Source organism: Limanda limanda, chromosome 22 (assembly GCF_963576545.1).
Source record: "Limanda limanda chromosome 22, fLimLim1.1, whole genome shotgun sequence".
Taxonomy (NCBI): domain Eukaryota; kingdom Metazoa; phylum Chordata; class Actinopteri; order Pleuronectiformes; family Pleuronectidae; genus Limanda; species Limanda limanda.
This window is the reverse complement of record NC_083657.1, coordinates 7,783,193-7,803,464: the sequence shown is the minus strand read 5'-3', so window position 1 is coordinate 7,803,464 and position 20,272 is coordinate 7,783,193. Positions and strand designations below refer to the sequence as shown.

The 20,272-nt window shown below is 41.3% G+C and overlaps 1 protein-coding gene across 1 annotated transcript; it reads right to left on the bottom strand.

Moving 5' to 3' along the window:
• Window positions 1–851: 851 nt before the first annotated feature.
• Window positions 852–4,857, bottom strand: LOC132996022 (26S proteasome non-ATPase regulatory subunit 11B-like). Its single transcript, XM_061066319.1, has 12 exons — window positions 4,750–4,857; window positions 4,018–4,119; window positions 3,852–3,928; window positions 3,182–3,239; window positions 2,877–3,071; window positions 2,442–2,580; window positions 2,222–2,328; window positions 2,041–2,114; window positions 1,684–1,719; window positions 1,548–1,599; window positions 1,330–1,467; window positions 852–1,180 (listed from the first exon to the last, which is right to left on the bottom strand). The coding sequence occupies exons 1-7, from the start codon at window positions 4,847–4,849 to the stop codon at window positions 2,256–2,258; spliced, it is 744 nt and encodes a 247-aa protein (XP_060922302.1). The 5' UTR covers window positions 4,850–4,857; the 3' UTR covers window positions 852–1,180; window positions 1,330–1,467; window positions 1,548–1,599; window positions 1,684–1,719; window positions 2,041–2,114; window positions 2,222–2,255.
• Window positions 4,858–20,272: the final 15,415 nt, after the last annotated feature.

Here is a 20,272-nt window from a genome sequence, read left to right as displayed (position 1 = left end):
CCTCAGAAAGCCCATTCTTTGGCCTGAATAATAATAATAATAATCCTTTCAATTTCAATAGGGCCTCCCACCGGAGGTGCTCGGGCCCTAATAATAATAATAATAATCTTTTCAATTTCAATAGGGCCCTCCACCGTTCGGTGCTCGGGCCCTAATAATAATCATTTCAATTTCAATAGGGCCCTCCACCGTTCCCTAATAATGCCTACAATTTCAATAGGGCCCTCGGGCCCTAACAATAAGAATAATCCTTACAGATTCAATAGGGCCTCTCACCATTGGGTGCTCGGGCCCTAATAATAATAACGAGAAAGGACGACAAACACTCACCTGCTCGTTTTCTGGAGTCTGCGAAATAAATCCTCGTCCTCGTGTCCGCGGAAAACTGGAGCTGCTGGAAACACACTGCTGCTGCTGCTGCGGTTACCCAATGCACACACGCACACGGACACACACACCACCCCTTCCCTCACCCCCCCTCTCTCATTCTCTCTCTGAACATAATTGTGCCGAATACATACTAATATGTATTTCAATTAGGCGTCATGTATCTTTATTACATCATTCCACGTCTAATTAAGTATATTTCTCTCATGTAGAGTTAGTGAATAAAGTGATATGATTAAATATGTTAAACTTATACATATAAATTAACATTTAATTTATTTAGTGAAGTCACATGGACTTGGATAAATACAAAATATTTATTTTTGAAAATGTCTTTATAAGAGAAAAACAACACAAAACAGACATTCAGAACCATACAAATTGTATAAAATAGCATACCACACTAGTGCTAATAACTAACAGTCACACACTGCACCCAAACACTGAGGCAAGGGGGGGGGGGGAGTGGCACGATCGGTGTAGTGGCATCTCGTCTGTTTTTAAAGAAACGTAAACACAAGCAGGAGGAGCAGACATGTGGCAACCGTCTGATTCTCTTCTTATTTCGAAAAAACAACACAAAACCCCAACAAATAACAATTTAATACATATCTGAAATACAGCGCAGAGGGGGGGGGGGACGACATAACTGTTGGCATTGATATGATGTGTGGGGGGGGACGGGGACTTGTCAGGTTGTGGAACTTTCACTGCTCTCCCGTGTCCCCTTCTTAAAACGTCTCACACGCTGGTCAAACACACACAGTTCCTCCATCGCATGGAGGGGGGTTCTCTGAGGACACACAAGGAAACAAATCACATTTATTACCACATTCAGGAATAAAATCTACGTGTTGAACATGAACTTAAAGGATGCTAATGAGGAATCAATTATTTGGGTCGTCTCTATGTTGACATGTATCTGTAAAGAGTCAGATTTACCTATGTCGGATGCTTGGCCGTTGTAAATTGAATCCACGGCTTCGGTCATGGCCTCAATCAATGTCAAAGCGTTTTCGTACCAGGTGTCAATCGGATACTTGAAAAGGAATAACTTGTGGATAGTGTGGTCCAGTTGTCCTGCATCGGGGTCATAAAGGTCAGATTTAACAGGATTCACGTGCTGCCTGGTTTATCTGATATTTGACTTTTACAATTACCTCTAATCTTTTTGTCCCGAATCATCTGCGATAATTTTCTCTCAACTTCCGCCTGTAAAGAGAAGATTCACGATTAAACTCAAGTTTTAAAAGACACAGGTGACACTTTTATTCCTCAAGATGCAAAGATACTCACGTTTGGCAGTTTGATGTCCCTTGATACGACTCTTATCTGCAAACAGAAGGAGAAGTGAATCAGATAAGATAAGATTTAGGATCCAATGATCCATGAGGCAACACTTCACTCTAAAATGTGTTAGTGGAAAGTTCCTGCGAGTTCCTTTCCCCAAAATCCAGTTTAAACCATTTGTACTTTACTGACAGGTCCTGCAATGGGTCAAGTTGACAGAGAGCGCTCTCTGCTGGATCATGAGGGAAACTACAGGACGCCTGTCTTGAATTTGCATTCGATTTTGAATGTTCTCTTTTCTCCCAACCATGTATTTCATTATTTTTTATAAAACAGAGAAAACTCTGCAGGATGTTTGCTCACCGTTATTCTGGGGAAGGAGTCAATGATTTTGAGGAGGTTATTTTCCAGCACCTGGTCGTAATTCTTCTAATGATCTGTTGATACAGGCCAGGGCGACAAATTTCAGTGCCTCTGTCTGAACAGATAAAGAGGAGAAAGACAATGTAAGTTTCATTCTACAGGAATAAAAGATGAAGGCAACTGTTGAAACCCTCTGAGAGCAACGCATGTTCCAGTTAGTGACTTGCCCCTCGACACTCTGGCCTCAGGCCCATTTTGCTAGAGACCAGGGACGGTACATCCTGTGGTCTGGAGGAAAGAAAGAGAAACAAACAATCACATACATGCATCACCAGTTAGGATTCAAAGGCCCCATTGGAATGTACTTGTGGTTTGAAAAATAAACTTTAATTACTACTCACTCGTTCAGAAAAATTTTGCACAGCAGCATGCATCTGAGAGCTGCCAGGGCTGCGGAGCAGTCATTAGTGTCGAAGGCCATGGTGAAGTGTAAAAGAGCCGTCGTCCACTCCTTCTTCTCGGCGTGGAGGATTCCTGCGACTGAGAGAACACAGAACGATCGTTATCATCCACAACCACAACAAGTCAGACAGAAAGTCAAAGTCAACAGAAACTGAGCAACTTGGTGAGATTCTAATTTATGTTAAACCTTTTGGTGAAGTGAAAAGCATCTATTGTGTAATAACCTTAAGATGATAGAAATGTAATTCTGCACACTGAGTTCAGGCTTATGAGGCGCCATCCAGTGAAAATATCAAGCAACTGACGACAAGGATTGCTTTTCAACAAACTATGCTATGTAAACGTTGCAGGTGAGAACAGCAAACACGTCTGACCTGTGTGCATGTCCACCGCTGCCTGGATATTTGGAGGACAGATAATGGCGTCGGCGGTGGTCCTGGCTGAGGTCACGGCGGCTAAGGCCATGGGCAGGCTATTGAGAGCGTGGTGTGTCTCACGTTCCAGAAGCTGAACCTCAACCAGGAGAGTTGTGTGATCCAACCCTTTCAGCTCGTCGAACAACTCCCTACCTGAGGCAGAGAAAGAAATCTCTTTATAAAACAGCTGGGGGGGATAAATGTGCAATTATATTAGAAGTTGTTGTTGATGTTTGCTACAAGTCCTGTTTCTAAGAACTCACAAAGTGCCAAGGCCTCCTCGAATCTTTTGGTGTCAAAATACAGTCTGATGAGCCGAATCTAAAAGAAGAGAAGAAGCCGTTAGACGAGCAGAGAGAAGCGACATTTAGTTGGTTTGTGCATTTAACACCATTGTGAAAGCACAAGGAAAACGTCTCCTCAGTCAGGAAGGGCCTCATACATATCAGCAGACGCTCCAGATCTAGAGAAATATAATTAAACATGGAATAACTTCTGTTAGATGATCTCTAGACTTGGCACAAACTCGTGTTAGTGAGCCGGTGGGTTTACCTTCAACCTCTCGAGTATCGGCCAGGAGCTTCCCCAGCAGCTCGAAGCTCTTCACTTTACAACTTACGTCTCTCTCATTGTTTTCCTCAACAACACTATACACTGTAAAGAGAGGAAACGACTTCACATGAGAATCAGGTGGTTATTTTAAGTCCCAACATGATGCAAAATTTGAACTTTCAACAGGTCAAAGTGGGGTCTTCCGCCAAAGAAGTTGTGTGTTCACCGCTATCTGATTGTCAGGAAACCAGGTGGAAGGATGCAGGATAGGTCAGGGAGCAACTCATTTCACTCTTTAACATTGTGAAATGGTGTGTTTAACATTTTCCCAGATTGTGCATTTAACACCATTGTGAAAGCACAAGGAAAACGTCTCCTAACCTCCAGAACCTGTCGGATCTTTGCCTTGCTTAGAGAAATCAGGAAGGGCCTCATACATATCAGCAGACGCTCCAGATCTAGAGAAATAGAATTAAACATGGAATAACTTCTGTTAGATGATCTCTAGACTTGGCACAAACTCGTGTTAGTGAGCCGGTGGGTTTACCTTCAACCTCTCGAGTATCGGCCAGGAGCTTCCCCAGCAGCTCGAAGCTCTTCACTTTACAACTTACGTCTCTCTCATTGTTTTCCTCAACAACACTATACACTGTAAAGAGAGGAAACGACTTCACATGAGAATCAGGTGGTTATTTTAAGTCCCAACATGATGCAACATATGAACTTTCAACAGGTCAAAGTGGGGTCTTCCGCCAAAGAAGTTGTCTGATTGTCAGGAAACCAGGTGGAAGGATGCAGGATAGGTCAGGGAGCAACTCATTTCACTCTTTAACATTGTGAAATGGTGTGTTTAACATTTTCCCAGATTTCTCAGAGGAAAATTCATGGATCGTGAACTGATCTGGGAGCTGAAATCTAGCAGAACTTCAGGGAAACTATTTTACTACACAATAATTAACACACACACACACGCGAGAACAGACAGGTTATTGAACCCACAATCCTCCCAGACACTGTGATGACAACACATCTTTTGGCAGAAAATATCCGAAACTATAACACAATAGTATAACCCGTCAATGACTGGCGGATTTGCTCTGTGGAGCCGTCGCAGTTAGCACAGCCGGCTAACCTCCACTAGCGCTCCGCAGTGAGTCAGCACCGGCTCATACCGCCGCTAGCTAGCAGGCTAACACCGGGGGATCGTTAGGAGGACAGGGGGACAGGGGAACACGGGGACACGGTGTCCGCCTCCACACGGCCGCCGAGAGACACTCACATATCCTGTTGAGGATGTCGATGGAGGAGGGGAGGTCCGTTGTAGAGAGGAATACGGCTTCCTCGTACTGAAGCTCCAGTCCAACTTGTGGAACCGCCATCTTGAAGTTAGATGGGGGGTGTGACGTAGGCGAGAGTACGGTGGCCCTGAAAGCTCAACGAACAGCAATTTAAGAAAACACCTGCAAGTTGACAAAACACCAGCAAAGTAAAAAAAACATCTTCATCAATTTCACAACACATTACAGCAACGCGCTGCAAAAAGGAAAAGCGCTGCAAATACCATAAGTAAAAAATACGAAATACACACTTAATTGTGAAAAACGCTAGCTTGCTTTAACATTTGTATTACTTTCAGAACCGTCATCAAGTAACGTTTGAGGACAAAAATAAATTATAAATCATCCTGAAAGTAGAAGAATATTGAAGTAAAGTAATGTAATTGCACGGCCAGACCTTTTGGTGGAGGGCTGCGGGGCTGGTGGTTGGGTTGGCTTGGGCTCGATGCCCAGGGATGTGCCTTCCACCTTCATTTCTTTTTTCAGCTTTCTGAAGATGGAGAGATGTTAGGCAAGAGTGTCCCAGACTACTAGGGGTGTCACGATACCAAAAACTCAGTAGTCGGTGCCAATACCAGTAAAATAGCAAAATTCTCGATGCCAATTTCGATACCACGGTAAAAAAAAAGTGCATTCTTTGGATGTTGTTAATGTACCGCAATAAGACTGTACAACTCATCTACCTCTGTCAGAGCCACCATCACAGAACTGCACTAAATATACCTGTCTCCTTGCACTGTGTACCCTGTACAACACTCCTCTCCATATACTGGAACACTTACTTCACACCTGCCACTTAAAGCAACACTCACACCAATGCATCACAAGAAAAACAATATGTTATTACAAGTGTTTTATGAACTTAAATTTGTCAGAAACACACACACCAAGATCAATTTCATAATTGAACAGCTTTCACACCACAGTAATCCAATTGCGTGTACATAATATTCAAAAAATTCCATAGCCACAAGAATGGTACAACACAGGTATAATTTGAGACACAAGAAAACACAAACACTCCTCTAGTCAAACACTTCATATTACATGGACCACAATCACTTAGAGTAGCAGGCCTCCAATACAATTTGTCTTGGACCGATATATAACGAATGAAAATGGAGAGAAGATGGATCTTCCTCCTGAACACAAAAGAACCAATTGGCCTGAATGTTAAAATAAATTCAACAATTTTGTGAATATTTCATGACTCCTAAACAACATGGGGCATTGGATAGAATGAAGATAATATTCAGCACCCAGGAGACCCAATTCATAGAGTGTACAGTGGGTTTAGAATCCTGGCAGTGGACTAGGGCCCTAATCCTAACATGTTCTACCCAAACCTAAACCCAGCGCCGCACCGCTGCCATGACGCGAACTACGCGCTGTGCGTAGGGCACCAAGTCCTGAGGGGGCACCAAAAAATAGGCAACTGAAAAATCATCATAGTTATAATAATTATGTAGCAGAGCGTTTAGTTGTATCATAGGTCCGGCCTCAGCCGGACCTATGATACGGATGTAATTGTGGTTTGAAAAATAAACTTTAATTACTACTCACTCATTAAGAAAAATTTTGCACAGCAGCATGCAGTTGAGAGCTGCCAGGACTCCGGAGCAGTCATCAGTTTCGAAGGCCATGGTGAAGTGTAAAAGGGCCGTCCTCCACTCCTTCTGCTCAGCGTAGATGATTCCTGCGACCGAGAGAACACAGAACAATCGTTATCATCCACAACCACAACAAGTCAGACAGAAAGTCCAAGTCAACAGAAACTGAGCAACTGTGTGAGATTCTAATTTATGTTAAACCTTTTGGTGAAGTGAAAAGCATCTATTGTGTAATAACCTTAAGATGATAGAAATGTAATTCTGCACACTGAGTTCAGGCTTATGAGGCGCCATCCAGTGAAAATATCAAGCATATTATAACTACTGTATAACTACATTATAATACATCGCATATTGGAAAACAAGGTTTTGTCCAATCAATAGTCAAGTGTCCGTCAGTAAGGAGGGAAAAAGCAGCTTAAGAGAAAATCAAAAGGACTGAGAAGACCCTTACCGTTTGAAATTCTTCTAGTGATCTGTTGATACAGGCCAGGGCGACAAATTTCAGTGCAGTTGTCTGAACAGATAAAGAGGAGAAAGACAATGTAAGTTTCATTCTACAGGAATAAAAGATGAAGGAAACTGTTGAAACCCTCTGAGAGCAACGCATGTTCCAGTTAGTGACTTGCCCCTCGGCACACTGGCCTCAGGCCCATTTTGCTAGAGACCAGGGACGGTACATCCTGTGATCTGGAGGAAAGAAAGAGAAACAAACAATCACATACATGCATCACCAGTTAGGATTCAAAGGCCCCATTGGAATGTAATTGTGGTTTGAAAAATAAACTTTAATTACTACTGTTGCGGGTGGAAATCAAAGGCAGGAGGCGTCGTTCTCAAGTTAAAATTAAGCAAGTTTATTCAGAGGTCACAGGTCAGGAAACTGCGGTGTCTAGCAAATGAGCATGCATGGTCCACTGATCCTGTACAGGAAAAATGGCGGTGAGGCAGAGTACGCAGAAAGCTTATATATTGATACTGGGCATGACAGAGGTTCTTCTTGGATTGGGATTGGTCGGATCTCGTCGGGTCGTCCTCCTGGCGTCGTTTGGTCCTCCTCCTGGCGTTGCGTGATGACGTGCAAGCCGTGTTGCGGTTACTAAAGTTCATGGGCATATTGCCTCGCGTGTGCGCTTATTTTATGTGTGTGTGAAGTTAAGTGAGGTCATAGAAAACTGTGAGAAAGGCATGAAAACCTCTAGTCTAATCTGTCCGCTGTGTGTGTGTGAGGGAGTCTCAGAACTAATATAATGAAGTGATTCATGAAGCCAGAGGTTTGAAAACCTGTTATCTGTCCACTAAGGCAGACTCCCTTTTTAAGGAGTATGAAACATTCTGAGGTTGAGAAGCAGGAGAATAACTATGTGTTATGTTTGTGTGTTTACGCTATGTGTATCTGACTACACGTTAAAGTGTGTGTATGTGTGTGAACAGTGGTGTATTGTCAACACTACTCACTCATTAAGAAAAATTTTGCACAGCAGCATGCATCTGAGAGCTACCAGGACTCCGGAGCAGTCATCAGTTTCGAAGGCCATGGTGAAGTGTAAAAGGGCCGTCCTCCACTCCTTCTGCTCAGCGTAGATGATTCCTGCGACCGAGAGAACACAGAACGATCGTTATCATCCACAACCACAACAAGTCAGACAGAAAGTCCAAGTCAACAGAAACTGAGCAACTGTGTGAGATTCTAATTTATGATAAACCTTTTGGTGAAGTGAAAAGCATCTATTGTGTAATAACCTTAAGATGATAGAAATGTAATTCTGCACACTGAGTTCAGGCTTATGAGGCGCCATCCAGTAGACATATCAAGCAACTGACGACAAGGATTGTTTTTCAACAAACTATGCTCTGTAAACGTTGCAGGTGAGAACAGCAAACACGTCTGACCTAACTGCATGTCCAGCGCTGCCTGGAGATAGCGACCACGCGCAGCTCGTTGGTCGCCTTTCTAGCCTTCGGTGGGGGAGGCCTTGAGAAGTTGGAGAGATGTTAGGCAAGGGGGAGGAGGGAGTGGGCACAGTGAGAGTGTACCAGACTACTAGGGGTGTCACGATACCAAAAACTCAGTAGTAGGTGCCAATGCACTTTCTCAGAGGAACCATATGATGAGATAAAACATTCCTCTGACCCGATTACCATAATCCTGTCGGGGTTTCGGTTTCACGCTCATCTTTAAACCCCAAATACCTTGAGAAACGCTTAAGCCTGTTGGATCTCTGTGTCTCTGAGTCGTTTGTTACATTCACTGACCAGGATCTGTAAAGTCCTTCTAAGAGGGACACATGTTTGCTGGTGTTTAGTTGAGGCCACTTATAGCTGCTTGTTCAGACTGCAGGGAAACCAGTTTGACTAACAAAGTGAACACATGACTGTGGTTAATAAGCCCGCAGCACTATACCACCCACATTTGAAATTCTTCTAACCTGGAAAACTTTCAGATGAAAAGCAAAAGCAGGTTATCACTGTTTGCAAAGTGCTTGAGAGGCCAATAAAACCCTACACCACTCCAATCTGTAAATATAGTTTATAATGCTGTCAACATGTTAGTAAACCGAGAGTTAACAAAAAGCTTATTTTCAAACATCAAATGAAATATATTTCATCCTGAAAGTAGAAGAATATTGAAGTAAAGTAATGTAATTGCACGGCCAGACCTTTTGGTGGAGGGCTGCGGGGCTGGTGGTTGGGTTGGCTTGGGCTCGATGCCCAGGGATGTGCCTTCCACCTTCATTTCTTTTTTCAGCTTTCTGAAGATGGAGAGATGTTAGGCAAGAGTGTCCCAGACTACTAGGGGTGTCACGATACCAAAAACTCAGTAGTCGGTGCCAATACCAGTAAAATAACAAAATTCTCGATGCCAATTTCGATACCACGGTAAAAAAAAAGTGCATTCTTTGGATGTTGTTAATGTACCGCAATAAGACTGTACAACTCATCTACCTCTGTCAGAGCCACCATCACAGAACTGCACTAAATATACTTGTGTCCTTGCACTGTGTACCCTGTACAACACTCTGCTCCATATACTGGAACACTTACTTCACACCTGCCAGTTAAGGCAACACTCGCACCAATGCATCACAAGAAAAACAATATGTTATTACAAGTGTTTTATGAACTTAAATTCGTCAGAAACACACACACACCAAGATCAATTTCATAATTGAACAGCTTTCACACCACAGACATCCAATTGCGTGTACATAATATTCAAAAAATTCCATAGCCACAAGAATGGTACAACACAGGTATAATTTGAGACACAAGAAAACACAAATACTCCTCTAGTCAAACACTTCATATTACATGGACCACAATCACTTAGAGTAGCAGGCCTCCAATACAATTTGTCTTGGACCGATATATAACGAATGAAAGTGGAGAGAAGATGGATCTTCCTCCTGAACACAAAAGAACCAATTGGCCTGAATGTTAAAATAAATTCAACAATTTTGTGAATATTTCATGACTCCTAAACAACATGGGGCATTGGATAGAATGAAGATAATATTCAGCACCCAGGAGACCCAATTCATAGTGTTGCGGGTGGAAATCAAAGGCAGGAGGCGTCGTTCTCAAGTTAAAATTAAGCAGGTTTATTCAGAGGTCACAGGTCAGGAAACTGCGGTGTCTAGCAAATGATCATGCATGGTCCACTGATCCTGTACAGGAAAAATGGCGTTTAGTCAGAGTGCGTACAAAGCTTATATATCGATACTGGGCTTGACAGAGGTTCTTCTTGGATTGGGATTGGTCGGATCTCGTCGGGTCGTCCTCCTGGCGTCGTTTGGTCCTCCTGGCGTTGCGTGATGACGTGCAAGCGGTGTCGGTTACTAGAGTTCATGAGCATATTGCCTCGCGTGTGTGCTTATTTTATGTGTGTGTGAAGTAAAGTGAGGTCATAGAAAACTGTGAGAAAGGCATGAAAACCTCGAGTCTAATCTGTCCGCTGTGTGTGTGTGAGGGAGTCTCAGAACTAATATAATGAAGTGATTCATGAAGCCAGAGGTTTGAAAACCTGTTATCTGTCCGCTATGGCAGACTCCCTTCTTAAGGAGTATGAAACATTCTGAGGTTGAGAAGCAGGAGAAGAACTTTGTGTTATGTTTGTGTGTTTACGCTATGTGTATCTGACTACACGTTAAAGTGTGTGTATGTGTGTGAACAGTGGTGTATTGTCAACAATAGAGTGTACAGTGGGTTTAGAATCCTGGCAGTGGACTAGGGCCCTAATCCTAACATGTTCTACCCAAACCTAAACCCAGCGCCGCACCGCTCCCATGACGCGAACTATGCGCTGTGCGTAGGGCACCAAGTCCTGAGGGGGCACCAAAAAATAGGCAACTGAAAAATCATCATAGTTATAATAATTATGTAGCCGAGCGTTTAGTTGTATCATAGGTCCGGCCTCAGCCGACAAAGGACACGAGAGCAGGTCATGCGCTCGGCACAGCACACACGTTATTCTCTGCTCACTTTGCAACTTCACTCATCACAGAACCCACTTCCTTTAAAAAACTACTTTCAACATAAGAGTCACTACCAACAACCTGCTTAGAACAGGAAATACAAATCAACCCTCGACAATAACGTCATTAAATAAAATAGCTTACAATTATAATGCTGATATTATTTCAGTATAGAAATATCAGGCACCTTTCAGGCATGTATATCACAAAACAGGCAGAACAAGAGGTATATTTAATTGCTCATAAAAAGTTACGATGGTTCGTTAATGGTTAGCCTATGCATACACCTCGAACTAGCTGACGTTATTGCTAACGTTAGCACACTCAAATATGTTATAACTTAGGTGCAAGCTAAATTGAGATTTTACTGTTAAACATTATGCATTTTACAAGTAGGCCTAACTGACGCCAGCTAGATGTTACTTTACTTTACATTCTATTATGCTTTTATATTAGATTAGATTCATCAAACAGTTGATAAACAAAGGGGGAGAGCACCTTGGCTGCATGCTTACAGTATTAAATGTTTATTATTTTTTCGGTATAAGATTCTTTGTTTGAATATTTAGATTTTGGACTTTACTTTAATGTGTGTGTTTGAGTTGTTCTACATAGTGTGTTTACAAAGTTAATTAAAATTGTGTGAATTTTCTGCTTCTAAATCTTTTCTTTATTGAAGAAGATTGCTAACTTGTATACTTCTGCTTTTAAGTTTGTATTTATGTATGACTATTTAATTTCTACGAAGATTTTGCACATCCCAATACTTGTGTGTATGTATGTTTTGGCTGTTCGGTGTACTGTGTTTACAAAGTAGATTTTCCTTTTTCATTTTAATAAAATGTTAAACTGGCAGAAACAAACGTTTATTTCTCGGGGGTGGGGGGGTGCATCATAAAGGAGTTAAAGAAAGAAAGTTAAAGAAAGAAACCCACAAATCACAAAGATTATTGAAAAAAAGACAATTCGCGGATGTTAAGTAGTAATAACATGATTTATTACAAAAACAATACATGGATATAGACAACTCAAATTAAAAACATGTAATTTGATATGTGAATTAAAACAATCACAGTTTAACGATATACGAAATTCGTTCAAAGTCACAATTTTATTTTAAATAGAATATAAATACATAAATATATCACTACATCCAATAAAATATAATATATTCATAGAAACACGGTATCATGAATGATAATATATATATAAATAAGTTTATTTTAATTCAGTTATAGAATTAAAGGATCACAGTGGAATAAACAAGGGGGAGGAGTCTGTGAGAGGCAGCCTATAAATAGAGGAGCCCTCAGTCTCCTCACTCACTGTTGCTCCGAACGTTGTAGTGGAAGGACCTCGCAGCTCAAGATAGAAATATTTAGCTTTTTAACATGCCTAATAAGACCTGAAGAAGACCCAAGAGGGCCGAAACGTCGTAACACGTCACATGTTTTCAGTTTTTGATTATATTATCAGTTTGTTTCTTTGAGTTATTGTGTTTTGAATTAATTTCATGCAAAAAACAATGGTTCCAAGTTGCATTCTGCGACTTCTCAAGTATTATTCTCACAACCCCTGAGGGTTTTTTTCTGTCGAGCAGGCAACGCTTTCAGTTGTGATACTGACGCACATGTCCCACTGAACTAAAATACAAGTCCACAGAGCTGAAACTGTATTCTGCAGTCGTAGTAGTAGGGTGCTCTCTTGTGCAGAGAAATTATTCCTGCAAGTCCCCGTCCCACACATGTTTCACGTATACAAGGTGAATTAATTGCAGAATAAACTAAAGGTTAATTTAAAGCTTTATTTTATATTTTAGATACATTTATATGTAACCTACAATAATAATAATGCTCATGTCTGACAGATGGAATAGTTTGGATGTGCATTTAAAACAAATATCCATGACTTCTCAAAAAAAACGGACTAAAAGACAGCTGAACACAGACGTTTATTCTCAGATGAACACTGGTTTTATTATAAAATAGCACAACTTCAAAAAAGCGCACTATTTGCAGCTAGCCGTCCTCTACATGGAAGATTCAACAGCGACAAGCGCTACGGTCTCGCACTCTGACAGACGTATGTGTAGTTCCTAAACACACTAAATATGTTTAGAACTACAAATGAGCTTACTTCTGTTGATTCTTGTTCTTTTCAGTTTTTATTTTGCCATCGAAATAGGCCATCACTTCTCAAATGACTTTAATGCTTGGTCTAGACCCACATTACATAAATCAATTGTGTCCTGTATTGTTAAATGCTAGAATATCAAATTGAATCCAAAGACTGTTATGTGGGGTGAAATTGCTAGCTCTACGTCCAACCCTCCTCTTTTATCCGGGCTTGGGACCGGCAAAGTGACCCAAAAGAGACACTCTGGCAGAGTTACTTAGGGTTTTTTTTAAGTTTGTATTTTATTTTATTTTTTTATTAAGTTTGGTTTAGTTTCTAACCTTATGCTCAACATAGGAGCCTACAACAAGTACCAGTAAATCATGAACATTTTTAGCCATAACTGTAACATTTTAAACATTTTTTTTTATAGATTTTAAGGTTTTAACTTGACAACAATAACAATCTGAATGGACCCAAAAGAGACATTAGAAAAAACTGTAAATGGCATTGTGAGAAAATTATGGTCCGGCCCTAATCCAGGTTCAGTGCTTGTTGGTTTTCAGAACCCCCCCCCCCACACACACATTCTGTGCTGGCTCACAGAAAGAGTAGGTCACCTTCATCTTGGTCAGGGCTTTCTATGGCAGGTTCACAAGGAAAACGTCTCCTAACCTCCAGAGCATGATGGCTATTGACTGCGCTGACCGAATTTAGGTGGGGCCTCATGCATGTAAGCAGTTCCTCCAGATCTAGAGAAATAGAATTAAACATGGAATAACTTCTGTTAGATGATCTCTAGACTTGGCACAAACTCGTGTTAGTGAGCCGGTGGGTTTACCTTTAACCGCTCCAGTATCTGCCAGGAGCTTCCCCCACAGCTCGAAGCTCTTCAGTTGTATCCAGCCGTCTCTCAAATTGTATTCCTTAACAACACAATACACTGTAAAGAGAGGAAACGACTTCACGTGAGAATCAGGTGGTTATTTTAAGTCCCAACATGATGCAACATATGAACTTTCAACAGGTCAAAGTGGGGTCTTCCGCCAAAGAAGTTGTGTGTTCACCACTGTCTGATTGTCAGGAAACCAGGTGGAAGGATGCAGGATAGGTCAGGGAGCAACTCATTTCACTCTTTAACATTGTGAAATGGTGTGTTTAACATTTTCCCAGATTGTGCATTTAACACCATTGTGAAAGCACAAGGAAAACGTCTCCTAACCTCCAGAACCTGTCGGATCTTTGCCTTGCTTAGAGAAATCAGGAAGGGCCTCATACATATCAGCAGACGCTCCAGATCTAGAGAAATAGAATTAAACATGGAATAACTTCTGTTAGATGATCTCTAGACTTGGCACAAACTCGTGTTAGTGAGCCGGTGGGTTTACCTTCAACCTCTCGAGTATCGGCCAGGAGCTTCCCCAGCAGCTCGAAGCTCTTCACTTTACAACTTACGTCTCTCTCATTGTTTTCCTCAACAACACTATACACTGTAAAGAGAGGAAACGACTTCACATGAGAATCAGGTGGTTATTTTAAGTCCCAACATGATGCAACATATGAACTTTCAACAGGTCAAAGTGGGGTCTTCCGCCAAAGAAGTTGTCTGATTGTCAGGAAACCAGGTGGAAGGATGCAGGATAGGTCAGGGAGCAACTCATTTCACTCTTTAACATTGTGAAATGGTGTGTTTAACATTTTCCCAGATTTCTCAGAGGAAAATTCATGGATCGTGAACTGATCTGGGAGCTGAAATCTAGCAGAACTTCAGGGAAACTATTTTACTACACAATAATTAACACACACACACACGCGAGAACAGACAGGTTATTGAACCCACAATCCTCCCAGACACTGTGATGACAACACATCTTTTGGCAGAAAATATCCGAAACTATAACCCAATAGTATAACCCGTCAATGACTGGCGGATTTGCTCTGTGGAGCCGTCGCAGTTAGCACAGCCGGCTAACCTCCACTAGCGCTCCGCAGTGAGTCAGCACCGGCTCATACCGCCGCTAGCTAGCAGGCTAACACCGGGGGATCGTTAGGAGGACAGGGGGACAGGGGAACACGGGGACACGGTGTCCGCCTCCACACGGCCGCCGAGAGACACTCACATATCCTGTTGAGGATGTCGATGGAGGAGGGGAGGTCCGTTGTAGAGAGAAATACGGCTTCCTCGAACTGAGCCTCCAGTCCATCTTGTGGAACCGCCATCTTGAAGTTAGATGGGGGAGAAGAATATTGAAGTAAAGTAATGTAATTGCACGGCCAGACCTTTTGGTGGAGGGCTGCGGGGCTGGTGGTTGGGTTGGCCTGGGCTCGATGCCCAGGGATGTGCCTTCCACCTTCATTTCTTTTTTCAGCTTTCTGAAGATGGAGAGATGTTAGGCAAGAGTGTCCCAGACTACTAGGGGTGTCACGATACCAAAAACTCAGAAGTCCGTGCCAATACCAGTAAAATAACAAAATTCTCGATGCCAATTTCGATACCACGGTAAAAAAAAAGTGCATTCTTTGGATGTTGTTAATGTACCGCAATAAGACTGTACAACTCATCTACCTCTGTCAGAGCCACCATCACAGAACTGCACTAAATATACTTGTGTCCTTGCACTGTGTACCCTGTACAACACTCTGCTCCATATACTGGAACACTTACTTCACACCTGCCAGTTAAGGCAACACTCACACCAATGCATCACAAGAAAAACAATATGTTATTACAAGTGTTTTATGAACTTAAATTCGTCAGAAACACACACACACCAAGATCAATTTCATAATTGAACAGCTTTCACACCACAGACATCCAATTGCGTGTACATAATATTCAAAAAATTCCATAGCCACAAGAATGGTACAACACAGGTATAATTTGAGACACAAGAAAACACAAATACTCCTCTAGTCAAACACTTCATATTACATGGACCACAATCACTTAGAGTAGCAGGCCTCCAATACAATTTGTCTTGGACCGATATATGACGAATGAAAATGGAGAGAAGATGGATCTTCCTCCTGAACACAAAAGAACCTATTGGCCTGAATGTTAAAATAAATTCAACAATTTTGTGAATATTTCATGACTCCTAAACAACATGGGGCATTGGATAGAATGAAGATAATATTCAGCACCCAGGAGACCCAATTCATAGAGTGTACAGTGGGTTTAGAATCCTGGCAGTGGACTAGGGCCCTAATCCTAACATGTTCTACCCAAACCTAAACCCAGCGCCGCACCGCTCCCATGACGCGAACTACGCGCTGTGCGTAGGGCACCAAGTCCTGAGGGGGCACCAAAAAATAGGCAACTGCAAAACCATCATAGTTATAATAATTATGTAGCCGAGCGTTTAGTTGTATCATAGGTCCGGCCTCAGTCGACAAAGGACACGAGAGCAGGTCATGCGCTCGGCACAGCACACACGTTATTCTCTGCTCACTTTGCAACTTCACTCATCACAGAACCCACTTCCTTTAAAAAACTACTTTCAACATAAGAGTCACTACCAACAACCTGCTTAGAACAGGAAATACAAATCAACCCTCGACAATAACGTCATTAAATAAAATAGCTTACAATTATAATGCTGATATTATTTCAGTATAGAAATATCAGGCACCTTTCAGGCATGTATATCACAAAACAGGCAGAACAAGAGGTATATTTAATTGCTCATAAAAAGTTACGATGGTTCGTTAATGGTTAGCCTATGCATACACCTCGAACTAGCTGACGTTATTGCTAATGTTAGCACACTCAAATATGTTATAACTTAGGTGCAAGCTAAATTGAGATTTTACTGTTAAACATTATGCATTTTACAAGTAGGCCTAACTGACGCCAGCTAGATGTTACTTTACTTTACATTCTATTATGCTTTTATATTAGATTAGATTCATCAAACAGTTGATAAACAAAGGGGGAGAGCACCTTGGCTGCATGCTTACAGTATTAAATGTTTATTATTTTTTCGGTATAAGATTCTTTGTTTGAATATTTAGATTTTGGACTTTACTTTAATGTGTGTGTTTGAGTTGTTCTACATAGTGTGTTTACAAAGTTAATTAAAATTGTGTGAATTTTCTGCTTCTAAATCTTTTCTTTATTGAAGAAGATTGCTAACTTGTATACTTCTGCTTTTAAGTTTGTATTTATGTATGACTATTTAATTTCTACGAAGATTTTGCACATCCCAATACTTGTGTGTATGTATGTTTTGGCTGTTCTGTGTACTGTGTTTACAAAGTAGATTTTCCTTTTTCGTTTTAATAAAATGTTAAACTGGCAGAAACAAACGTTTATTTCTCGGGGGGGGGGGGGTGCATCATAAAGGAGTTAAAGAAAGAAAGTTAAAGAAAGAAACCCACAAATCACAAAGATTATTGAAAAAAAGACAATTCGTGGATGTTAAGTAGTAATAACATGATTTATTACAAAAACAATACATGGATATAGACAACTCAAATTAAAAACATGTAATTTGATATGTGAGTTAAAACAATCACAGTTTAACGATATACGAAATTCGTTCAAAGTCACAATTTTATTTTAAATAGAATATAAATACATAAATATATCACTACATCCAATAAAATATAATATATTCATAGAAACACGGTATCATGAATGATAATATATATAAATAAGTTTATTTTAATTCAGTTATAGAATTAAAGGATCACAGTGGAATAAACAAGGGGGAGGAGTCTGTGAGAGGCAGCCTATAAATAGAGGAGCCCTCAGTCTCCTCACTCACTCTTGCTCCGAAAGTTGTAGTGGAAGGACCTTGCAGCTCAAGATAGAAATATTTAGCTTTTTAACATGCCTAATAAGACCTGAAGAAAGACCCAAGAGGGCCGAAACGTCGTAACACGTCACATGTTTTCCGTTTTTGATTTTATTATCAGTTTGTTTCTTTGAGTTATTGTGTTTTGATTTAATTTCATGCAAAAAACAATGGTTCCAAGTTGCATTCTGCGACTTCTCAAGTATTATCCTCACAACCCCTGAGGGTTTTTTTCTGTCGAGCAGGCAGCGCTTTCAGTTGTGATACCGACGCACATGTCCCACTGAACCAGTCGTAGTAGTAGGGTGCTCTCTTGTGCAGAGAAATTATTCCTGCAAGTCCCCGTCCCACACGTGTTTCACGCATACAAGGTGAATTAATTGCAGAATAAACTAAAAGTTAATTTAAAGCTTTATTTTACATTTTAGATACATTTATATGTAACCTACAATAATAATAATGCTCATGTCTGACAGATGGAATAGTTTGGATGTGCATTTAAAACAATTTCCATGACTTCTCAAAAAAAACGGACTAAAAGACAGCTGAACACAGACGTTTATTCTCAGATGAACACTGGTTTTATTATAAAATAGCACAACTTCAAAAAAGCGCACTATTTGCAGCTAGCCGTCCTCTACATGGAAGATTCAACAGCGACAAGCGCTAAGGTCTCGCACTCTGACAGACGTTGTATGTGTAGTTCCTGCTATAAGCAAGGTGTTGGTCGGCACTCTTGTTTTGAAGGGGGTGTTGTCGAGAGAGAAGTTTTGAAGTGTGAAGGAAAATAATGGTTGCGATGTCCGATTCAATAACCGTCTCTCGTGTCATTTTTCGGCTGAGGCCTGACAGTAAAAGGGGAAAAAACCATCGGCTACACAGAGTTTTGAATTTGAAAAAGATTCAAGACTTTTTAAGGGTCTTGATTTTCACTAAATTTATATATCAACTTTTAATACTTTTCAAGACCCCGCGGATACCCTGTGAATGCTCTAGGGGGGGGGGGACTGAATTGCGCATGCGCGTCGCTTTAGAAAAAAATGCTAAATAATTGTTTCAACTCGATTATAGTAGTTTTGAGATCGTTTGACCCAATAATCGTAATCACGATTATATTTCAATTAATTGAGCAGCCCTACATCAGCGTCTCTTGTTGTCACTTTTCCTCTGACAAACATCAAATTGATTTATGTAAGTTTATTCATTTGGCTTCACCCACACCAGCGGTGATTCATATCTATTGACTGCGCAACAATGTGACTGAATGCACAGCGTCGCCCACTCGTGAGTTAGATGTTAAATCTGATCCTTCACACAGCAGCAATATCTGGAGATATTGCTTTTGTTGTCACTATCATTACAACATAATTGTTGCTGCATGTCAGCGCTAACTGAGGTGGGGGGGTAGAGTCCATCTATGGCAACTGGACAATTTATATTAAATGTTGTCCAGCACATCGGGTGTTTCTGGTTGAAGGATGACGGCAGCTGGTGGTAGAATTAGCTCTGGAAGTGAGGCATGCTGACAAAGCAGTAAGTATTCTGAGGATTATATTACATTTAGTTGATTTGTGCATTTAACACCATTGTAAAAGCACAAGGAAAACGTCTCCTAAAATCCAGTCGGATTTAGGCCTCGCTGATAGAAATCAGGAAGGGCCTCAAATATGTCAGCAGACGCTCCAGATCTGGAGAAATAGAATTAAACATGGAATAACTTCTGTTAGATGATCTCTAGACTTGGCACAAACTCGTGTTAGTGAGCCGGTGGGTTTGATCTTTACCTTCAGCCTCTCGATTTTCGGCCATGAGCTTCCCCAGCAGCTCGATGCTCTTCTCTTTACAACAGACGTCTCTCTCATTGTTTTCCTCAATAACACTATACACTGTAAAGAGAGGAAACGACTTCACATGAGAATCAGGTGGTTATTTTAAGTCCCAACATGATGCAACATATGAACTTTCAACAGGTCAAAGTGGGGTCTTCCGCCAAAGAAGTTGTGTGTTCACCGCTGTCTGATTGTCAGGAAACCAGGTGGAAGGATGCAGGATAGGTCAGGGAGCAACTCATTTCACTCTTTAACATTGTGAAATGGTGTGTTAAACATTTTCCCAGATTTCTCAGAGGAAAATTCATGGATCGTGAACTGATCTGGGAGCTGAAACTGAAACTATTTTACTACACAATAATTAACACACACACACACACACGCGAGAACAGACAGGTTATTGAACCCACAATCCTCCCAGTCACTGTGATGACAACACATCTTTTGGCAGAAAATATCCGAAACTATGACCAATAGTATAACCCGTCAATGACTGGCGGATTTGCTCTGAGGAGCAGTCGCAGTTAGCACAGCCGGCTAACCTCCAGTAGCACTCCGCAGTGAGTCAGCACCGGCTCATACCGCCGCTAGCTAGCAGGCTAACACCGGGGGATCGTTAGGAGGACAGGGGAACACA